The sequence below is a fragment of the Idiotropiscis lumnitzeri genome, chromosome 8 (assembly GCF_059441095.1).
Source record: "Idiotropiscis lumnitzeri isolate Australia: NSW breed Sydney's pygmy pipehorse chromosome 8, RoL_Ilum_1.0, whole genome shotgun sequence".
Lineage (NCBI taxonomy): Eukaryota > Metazoa > Chordata > Actinopteri > Syngnathiformes > Syngnathidae > Idiotropiscis > Idiotropiscis lumnitzeri.
Window position 1 is genome coordinate 13,092,599 of NC_142398.1, and position 9,921 is coordinate 13,102,519.

Consider the following 9,921-nt stretch of genomic DNA (forward strand, 5'->3'; position numbering starts at 1 on the left):
ATGCCTGCGAATATTTTTCTATTATTTGTCTACATGCGTTGGGTGTTCATATTTGTTATATAAAGTGTTAAAACACTGTCACTTAGATGCTATGGTTGGCATTTTTCCGGTGTTAGCATTAGCATAACGCTAGTGGACAGAAAAGCTAAGCTATATGGTCGTTTTAAAAGCACGACGTGTAATTCTCTTTATCGTACTTTACCTCGGGCGGCTGGTTAGCACGGTGGGCTAACGGTTTAGAGGTGCAGGGTTCAATTCCGGCCTTCCAGAGTGGAGCCTGCGTGGGTTTCCTCCGAGTACCCCGGTTTCCTCTCATATTCCAAAAATGTGCACGGTTGGTTGATTGGACCCTCTAAATTACCCCGAGGTATGAGCGGTGGTTGTTCGTCCATGCGTGCCCTGCGACTGGCTGGCAACCAATTCAGGTTGTACCGCCTACTGCTCGAAGTTAGCCGGGACCTTTGTGCAGAGAAACGGCACAGATAATGGATCGATGATGTTACCTCTTGAATCCCGTATCAAGATACTTGTTGTCTATTTAATGGAGATATGCACACATTCATTGAGAATGCTTTTTTTTTTTTTTTTTAGATAAATGAAATCCTGTCATTATCTCATCATTAATCAAGTACAACGGCAACTGTTTGATATTTTCTATGGAATGATAACTGAATAGTAGTTTTACAAATATAGAAAATGAAGGTAAAGTGATTTCTTTTTTTTTTTAAGAAAATTGTTTTTATGATCTCAATATTCATGCAGATCTAATCAATGCTGGATTTCTGAATATGGGACCTTTTGGTGAAATCTGACTGAAAATGGTAATGACCTTTTTTCATATATCAAAAACAAACACGTTTTTTAAAGTTGCAAACGTTTATATGTGATTTTCCCTTTATATATATTTGAAGAAAAACATGGATGAATGGACAATTACTGAATGAATGAATGAAAAATGAATCATATCGTCTATTCGTGCCTTGAACAGAAATGGTATGAAGCCAATGTTACTAATACAATATGCGCTAAAAGAAATCAAGAAGCCTGTCAAAATCCACTAATTCAAGAATCCACCCATACTGCATAGCATACAGTAACACTGCATAGAAAATATGACATCATCTGAGTCATCCGAACATGCTGGCTAATATCAAGTTTCATTCCAAAGTTCAACATTTATTGCATGACTCAAGAAGTTGTCAAGGAGTGATACAACAGAGGCGCTTTTATTCACACGTGTGTACTCTGGACTATCATAATTCATCTGCAAAATCCAGATCAACTTTATTGCACCGTAATCCGTAAAACTCAACATTAGGCACGCCAGCACAAGCTCAAGAGTTGTACTAAAAGGTCAAAATATTAGAAACAGCTGTCATGTGCTACACCAAGCGCAATAATTAACACTGAACAATAATATCAAATACGCAAATGATTTTATATTTATTTTGTACAAGGAGCACAAATACCTATAAAATTCAAAACTAGCGGATGTAAGCACTACAATGTGTTTTTTTATTGCATGAATGTTGTACTGGATGATATTTGATTGCACAGGTGGTAAAGCAAGACGTTATAAAAACATAAACTTTTCGATTGATTTTACTAGGGCCCGACTGAAATGGATTTTTGGAGGCCGATGACGATTTGCCAGACTGAAATTCTGCTAATTGACGAATCGACCGATTAAAGTAAAAATATTTATTTATAATGCATAAATAACTTGTTTTTTGGACCCCGTAACACTTACACCAATAAAGATATGAATTACAGGCAGATAATTTGACTCTTTTCCAAGACATTAACCTTTAGTACTTGTTTGACTTTACAACACAGAGATTTTGTTGCCATTTTTTAAAATCCATTTTCTTATGTAGCAGGAAGGAAGTTTTTGCTGATTAAATCAGTTGGCCAATTGGTCAGGCTGTAGTTTTTCTTTTTTTTTCTTTTTTAATGATTCGCGATAATAAGAAGACAAAATCAAACTTGTAAGTGTGTTGAGATTAAATCGTGAAGAATGTAATGTGTAATTGCAAGTAATTTTTTTCTTTCACACACGCTCCAAAAATCAGCACTTTTTTGACTTTCTCCTCATCATTGCTCTTGCAGGTTGTGTCCTTTGATGAGGCCTGACTCCCAAAGGTGCACCAGAGGGGTCTTGTGTCTGGAGCTGTGGGAGGCCTGCGCCACCTAAATGATGGCAAGAATGCACAAGGACAGTGGGCGATCATTGCAAGGTAACCAAAAGGCGGATGGCATTGAATGAGTGGAAAAAAATGAGCGACAGAAAATGAAAAATCAAGGCAATCAGACGTAGTGTTTGAAGATGAAAATGGATGGATTGATTAAACACACTTTGAGGCTTTGAGTTGCTCGGCTCTGTAGTCCTTTATTATCTAAATATAACCTAAATAATTTTTCCTCACAGAAATGAATATTCATTTCGTTCAGCCTCCCCCAAAAAACAACAGAATGTGCAGTTTTTTTAACGAGAAAAGTAGTACTCTATAGTATTGTCCTTTATAAAAAAAAAAACATACAGTAATCATATAATTAAATACAATTAAAAAAATGAAAAAGTGAAACAACTACTTTGCCATAACAATTTGTCTGCATCCACTCACATTGTTAATATCATTTGCGTTTGGTGCTCATTCTCATATCTGTTTGCCCATGTGAGATGTCACATCCATGGATGATTTTTTTTTAGGAAAAACTTTTATGGAGATTTCTCTGACTGCTGGCTCTCCTCCAAACACGGTTTTAGCTAGACTTCTGTTAAAAGTCGACTGTACATCTTTGCACTTATTTTGGGTCCTTCCCGACTCTGTATTACGCTATTACACATTTGGCGAGGTTCGCCACAACAAAACCTGCTTGCTACTCAAATCCTTCTTCTTTCATATTGTTCTGTTTCACGCCACAATCATGGAGTCTGTGACTCAGCCCAACTCAATGTTGACAAAGCACGTACAAAGAATTTTATTTGAACATGCTTAACATCTACGATTGTGAATCCCAGCTGTTTTCCAAGCAGATCATGGAGGCCAAATCTCACTCGGCACATACAACACCACAAGATAATCGCTCAGGATAATCTTTTAGCGACATCTGATAATCAGGCCTTTGATAGAAAGGAACTTCTTGGCCCAATTATCGTTGTTTCCTGTAAATACCCTGCTTGAAACATTGTCAAAATCTGAAGTTGACTGCTGAATTGTTTTAGTGCCACTGTGTTTCCTCTCCATGTCATCTCTTTGGATGACTTTCCTGGGCTCCCCCCGAGGCAAGATTATTACGGCACTGTAATCAGCCACAGATCATGAACCGAAAGAAAGTCAGTGTAAAGAGGCGACAACACTTTGAAATAGATGCAAGAAGCCACAAAGCAGGTAACAGAATGTAACACACACACACACACACACAAACACCCGCTCCACAGACACTTCTTCTCTGTCTTCTTATCTAAGATAAGCTGCTCGCTGTGTGTTCTGAGAGTTATCAGATGTTTTGCGGCCCACATTTGGCACTGCGGAGATGCTTGTTTCCTGTCTGCATTGAAACCTGTGAACTTTTCAACAAGAATGTATCCATATTCACCCCTACGGAATGCCCCCTTTGTTGTTCCGCCGCAGGTAGCTTCAGTGATCACTTGAGATCTCCTCTGACTACGGTTCAAAAAGACGTAAAAAGTGATTTTCTGACAATTTTTATTTACTATTGCGTGCGTGTGTGTGTGTGTATATTTATTTATTAATTTATTTATATATTTATATATGAAAACACATATTATTATAAATATTATGATTGAGGGTTAAGCACCCCTAAAGTGCAAATCTTTACCCCAGGGTTTGTGAACCCTTTTCTGAAGAACTGCATCATATCAGAGTATATTGTGAGAATTTTATAATAAAAAGTCAAGCTGCCCCTCTGCTTACCTTCTGCTGGTTCACTGTGTCTCCATGGTCCTGGCCTGGGGGCCACATATTAAGCTTTCCAACAGATTGACGCACTGGTAGAAAGAGAAGGAATTGATTTGAATTAGGAAGCAAGCGTCGTCATTGACTCACACGCCCATTCACGCTGTGATGGACTGCATTTTTGATGTCACGTGATACAATTAAGACCCACACAAAGACTGTGGGGAAACACTCCCTGACAGCAAACATAAACTGCATCATGCTGAGCAAATTCATATTTAATGAAGGACATATTTTCTAATAAGGTGATAGATGAGTGAGTGAGTGAGTGAGTGAGTGAGTGAGTGAGTGAGGGCAATAATAACTCTAAAGAGGGTTGGGAATCACAGAGTACATTCTGATACGATATCATCACAGTATCTGGCCCAAGTTATCTACAATGTCACGTTTGCGTTATTTGGTTAATCAATACAATATATTAACTGCAATACATGATGACATTGTGTGGCAGAAAATGAGAACATTTTGAATTTAAAGTGTAATGCAATCAAGTAAAGTTTTAATTAGCACCCTCAATATCAATGGTATCACCGACAAATACTAATCCAACTAAGTAAACTAACTAAGCCAATTTCAATACATGTAAGTATCTATAAAACAAAAAATGGGACTAATTCTGAATTTACATGACAACTAAAAAAAATTTTACATGAAACATTATTTCAAGATATTTGACCAATGATATCTAAAGTATCATGATACTACGTTTGGATGATCAATAAATACTCAATCCAACTACCATACAATACATGCCGGTGCACATCTGTGTGGCTGAAGATTAACACATTTTGCACTTATATGGCGATTAACCATTATAAATCGTCTGTTAAAACATTACCTTACGATAATTCCCATATGCTATCTCCAATATCACAACCCAAGAAATCCATGTACGCTACACAAGATCTTTGTCAACGCAAATTGGCACGTTTTGCACTTACATGACTATTATGCTATAATTTCACGAAAAAAATGCAGCTGTAGTATATTGCAATATGTTCATTTGCCATTTCGATGTTTTTTTTCTCTTTTTCCACATACTTAATGCACAAGAGATGATGGGAAAGTGTACCCAGGTTGAGGTTTTGGTTTGTTGCACATGGGAAACCCCTATGGAGCAACCAGCCTGCATTTCTATATTGCAATGTACATATTTGGTCTTTAATCAAAGAGCTATGATTCAATCTCATACCACCCAAAATAAAATACTCCCGATGGGAATCAAATCTGCAATTCCTAAAGTTGGAGGCCAGTGCCTTATGCATGAGGCCTTGATACTGAGCTCGACTGACCTGCTGTGTGTCTGCTGCGTCCACTTGAGGATGAGCTGGAAGAATCCAGAGCAGATCCCTGGGGGCTTCTTCTATCCATCCCAACTGGCCTCCCACCCCCTCCTCCTCCCCCATATAGGTTGATTCTCTGCTTGCGGAGTTCTTTCTCCCTCTCTTGAGCCTCCCGGATATCCTGCTCCACCTTAATACCATTTGTGGGGGAGCGCAACTTGAAGAAGGGGTTCTCCTTAGCCAACACCTCCTCTGCCTCGGGCTCTAAATCATATCCTCCTGAAAAGGATGGGAGGACATAAGAAGCTTCTCGATCAATACCGATGAAGCCATCTACCTCCGCTTTGGTGCGGTAGGGCGTCTGTGCCGGGGCACTGGCGTTGTTCTCCACAATGATAACCTGGCAGGATGTTCCCTCAGATAAGCCCGGTCCTCTGGGAGTTGAAATTGCGTGAGCACCTCTCAGAAGCTCTGTACTCTGTCTCCTGTCCGAGCTTCTCACAGTGGACGCCTGTGATGAGCTGTCATCATGGCTCGCTGAACTGGAGCTGGAACTGCTGCTGCTTCCACTGGACACGCTCAAAGTTGACTCCCGGCGTTTTTGAAAGGCTTCAAAAATCAGTTTCTTCTCTTTCAGTTGCCGAACAGTCCCTTTATCGTAGAAACCAGGAACCTTCCCCAGCTTGACCAGATCTTGCTCACGGCCAACCTCCTCGTGGATGTCTTGCTGCATGATTTTTCCTGCCAGCTCCCTGTCTACGACGTGGAATTTCTGTGACTTGGCTGAGGCGGTCTGGTTGAGGATGGTTTTCATCAGGGGGATCTCAACATACTCTGCGGATGTATTCGGAAGCCCCCGAGATCTTCTCAAACTATGTTCTCGCTCGATGGCCCGTCTGATCTCCCTCTCAATAGGGGTGTCATTGGGTCGAGTTCCCTGAGAGGCTGCAGGGATTTTGGAAGTACTGCGTGGGGAGAAGTCTGCCGATAATCCACTGTCGCTTTGGCTGTCGTCACTTGAGTCGCTCTCCATTTTGACGAGTTCAGAACACTCAGCACTGTCCTTATTTTCTCTCTTCCTTTCCTGTATTTGGATTAGTTCGTAAGATCTCACCAATCCTTCGCCTTGCTCTCGTCCAACCACCTTGTTTCCTCCACGTCCACTGTGGTACTGCTCTCCTGTTTCGCTTTCTCCTCCTGTCCTTTCCCCTGCCCTGTCTGGCTGCCTTTCTCTCACTGTGACAACACGGGCGAAGCCTTTGGAAGGCGCCCCGCCCTGATTGGGTGGCTCTATGGCAACGCCAGACAAAAGTGCAGAGTTCCGGTCGAGCACCTGTTGAGCAGCTTCCTGGTTTGCTCCCGTGTCGGGGAGCTCATGTTGGTCTTGGGGCAGTAGCACCTCCTGCTGGCTGTTTAAGGGAATTACATCCAAGGTTGGGTCTGTGGGATGCGAACATGGTGAGGATTTGTAAATGCACATGTTTGTTTCCTCTTCCTCACCAGCAAAAGGAGTTGAACAAACATCAAGTGGAAATTGGTGAGTAGTACTTTCAGGTGCCTCTAGAGAAAAGAGTGCTGGGGAACGTTCCTCACATGGTAAGAATCGTTGAACATTCTGGTGAGAGTCAGGAGAGTTGCTGTTCGGGTTGATTTTGTCATGACTGGGCCACTCTGGAACCTCCACTTTCAACTCGGAGCAATCCCTTAGGAAATCCCCTTCTCCAATCAACATCTCAAACTCATCCAGTTCCTTGTGAGACTTGAGCAGCTGGGGTTCTTGTGTCCATTCTGTAATCATCTCTCTGGTTTGGCCCTGATCCCCGCATCCCTGGAACACTTCAGTGCTATCTTCTGGTTCTGCTCTGGGGGTATTTTGGTCAAGCACAGCAGAATCAAGGCAAGCATCCATAACACATTGCATCGGGGACTCGCGCTTGTCGAGCGAGTCAAATGGACCGTCTTGCGTTTGCATGGACACTGTTGCCATGGTGATGGCCGTCAGGATCTTTTGATCTCTTTATAGTCAGTAAGCACTAAAAGGACATAAAGCAGAGAGTGCAGCACAACTGGGATCATTTGTTATACAGCAGGACAACTAAGCCAACAACAATGTACCAAATATTGGGAAAGTTAGTTCCAAATAAATAATAAATTAAAAAAAACATTACATAAAGTATTACTAGTTAATGTCTTAATTATTAGCTACAATATTACTGTCTCTCAACTGTAACGCGTTACAGTTCTTTTGCATTACTTCCACCAAAACAACAATTCTGAAGACTGACATTGAACTTTAATTTCTTGATGCACGAGACAGCAATTCCAAAACAATTAATTGCTATCTATCCATCCATCCACATCCATTTTTTTTTTTTATAAGCGCCTCCTTTTTAACGTTACCGTGTTAATTGAAGCCTCTCCCAGCTGACTTCGGGTGAGAGGCCTCTCAAGTACTGTAATTGCTGTACTTGACTTACGGTATAGTATCGTCACCAGTTTAATATTTGTGCTCAGTCTGTAGGCAAGGACCCTCTGTGTACTGCAAGGCACTCAAATGCGGCAATGTCCAATTGCCAACCCCCTGATTACCTTTAATCCTTAATGACTGTCACCTTATTTTCACTTTCATTACCTTCAATGTGATATAGTTCGTCTGCATTAGTGCGCCGGTGGCCCTTGCGCAGCTCATAAACCCAATTTATATTTAATCAGCTTATAGCCTTGCGGTAAAACAAACAGACACTCACATTTTCATTCAGGGTAATTCTGGCTAGGCCAGAGTCCAAATTTCAAATTTGAGACTAATAATTGAGGGTGAATTGGATACGATGGTGTCCTGGAGCACGAGAAATTATTAGGATTTAGTTAAAAATAAATTAATTCATAACAGCATATCAATAAAAAAATATATATATATAACCACCAATATTGCGATATAATAATGCAATAGGCTAACTGTGTTACTCATGTGTCAAGAAACTAATTTACTCTATATACTATCCAGGTGCATCTCACTAAATTGATGTGAAATTCATATTTAATTCAGTACTTAATGTCAAAATGAAAAACTCATATTCTTTATACAGAAATAAAAAATCATATTCTTTTGCGTAGCATTCTCATTGCAACAATTTTGGATTTTTTCTTAGCTGTAAATGCTAATCATCAAAATGATCATAAATTAATTATAATGAAATAATCCACGGCGCTGGATACTTGATTACGTGAATACGTGATTATAAATTTCACTTTGTGAATTAAACTAAAATAAATTAGATTCACAATATTTGGATTTATTAACATGTTCCTGTATAAATTAGATTCACAATATTTGGATTTATTAACATGTTCCTGTATAACTAATATTACATGACTTCATTTTACTGTTATCTCATCGTTGAAAAATTTCACAAGACACTACGGATTAAAAACCTCATTACATAACAGGCCTGTGTTGCCCTCATTATCGAAAGACGTTATTTATTTTGTTCTAAAAAAAAACAAAAAAAAAAACTAAAAAATCTTAACATCATTAAAAATGCATTTAGTGAAGGCGGTACAAGCTTAATTTAAAATGAGGACATTTTAACAGGACACAAAAATGGAAATAAATCCATAGTGACTTCCAGGAAATATCTTTACATATATCGCAAACCCAATCAACATCAACATCATTTTCGAGCGCAGGTATTTTACTTACCTGTAAACAGTCACTCTAAATGACACCCATTACCGCTCTACCATGTCCACACTCCTCCCATCATCTTCACTTTGCACATCTGCAGTGCGCAGTGCTGACCAGCAATCACTGTCGAATGCATAAACCGTCATGACAACGCGCACACGGGTACAAGAGGCTTACTTTATTGCTGCTGTGGATTAAGAAATGCTAATCCTGTTTTGGAGCGACACATGCTCGTTTCACACTACTCGCTCATTCACATTCATCAAGGAAAAAAAAAACGATGCAAAGTTGAATTCATGCGTTAGTGAGGGTGATTATATCGTTAGATGAAGCCAAGTGCTTCTTTTAATTGAAAAATAGAGCTCCACTACATTTAAATGACAGTAGCATTGAAAAGAAACAAAATAAAAATGGGACATTCTCAATAGAAAATGAATTATGATAATACTGCGCCTTTAGACAATGTTTGAAGCAACATTTTAACATCCTTCAATGTCATACTAGTGTAAAAATAAGTATGACCAAAAATAAATAAATAAATAAAATTAAATAAAAAAAACTACTCCCTCTATGACAGTGCTTCTCAAAGAGTTTTTTTTTCCGCCGTACTACAATAAAGTGTAATTGCACATCCACTCCAGTAGTTGGCAGTGGCGCTGTCCTTGTGCGCAGAGAGTATTAACCCTTTGGTGTAGGTCTGTTTTGCACCGAAAATGCTTTTATTCATTGTTGCAGCGGACAGTGAGTGGTGGAGGGAAGGGAGTGGTTTTTTGTTGTTGTTTTTTTTACTTTTATTCCAAGCTGAAACTATGGAATGAGCCTGCAACATAAAAAGTGGAAAAAGTGAAGCACTGAATACGTCCCGAATGTACTGTGCCCCTGCATAAGAGGTTTACTGTAATTGGGCAGCACAATAAATAACAGCAGACGCAATATTGTGTTGCACGTACTTTATTCTCAATAGGATGCAATA

The 9,921-nt window shown here is 39.6% G+C and overlaps 1 protein-coding gene across 1 annotated transcript; it reads right to left on the reverse strand.

The window, feature by feature from the left end:
- Window positions 1-1,210: 1,210 nt before the first annotated feature.
- On the reverse strand, window positions 1,211-9,097 carry misp3 (MISP family member 3). The gene is made up of 4 exons (XM_088303887.1): window positions 8,964-9,097; window positions 5,273-7,296; window positions 3,939-4,012; window positions 1,211-2,190 (listed from the first exon to the last, which is right to left on the reverse strand). Exons 2-4 carry the CDS (start codon window positions 7,248-7,250, stop codon window positions 2,095-2,097), a joined length of 2,148 nt encoding a protein of 715 aa, XP_088160013.1. The 5' UTR covers window positions 7,251-7,296; window positions 8,964-9,097; the 3' UTR covers window positions 1,211-2,094.
- Between the last annotated feature and the right edge of the window lie 824 nt (window positions 9,098-9,921).

Coding starts and splice junctions, on each gene's coding strand:
- misp3 (XM_088303887.1), bottom strand. CDS start 7,250: ATGGCAACAGTGTCCATGCAAACGCAAGACGGTCCATTTGACTCGCTC. Junction 4,013..5,272: donor ACGCAGCAGACACACAGCAG/GTCAGTCGAGCT, acceptor TCTTTCTACCAG/TGCGTCAATCTGTTGGAAAG. Junction 2,191..3,938: donor ACACAGTGAACCAGCAGAAG/GTAAGCAGAGGG, acceptor GCCATCATTTAG/GTGGCGCAGGCCTCCCACAG.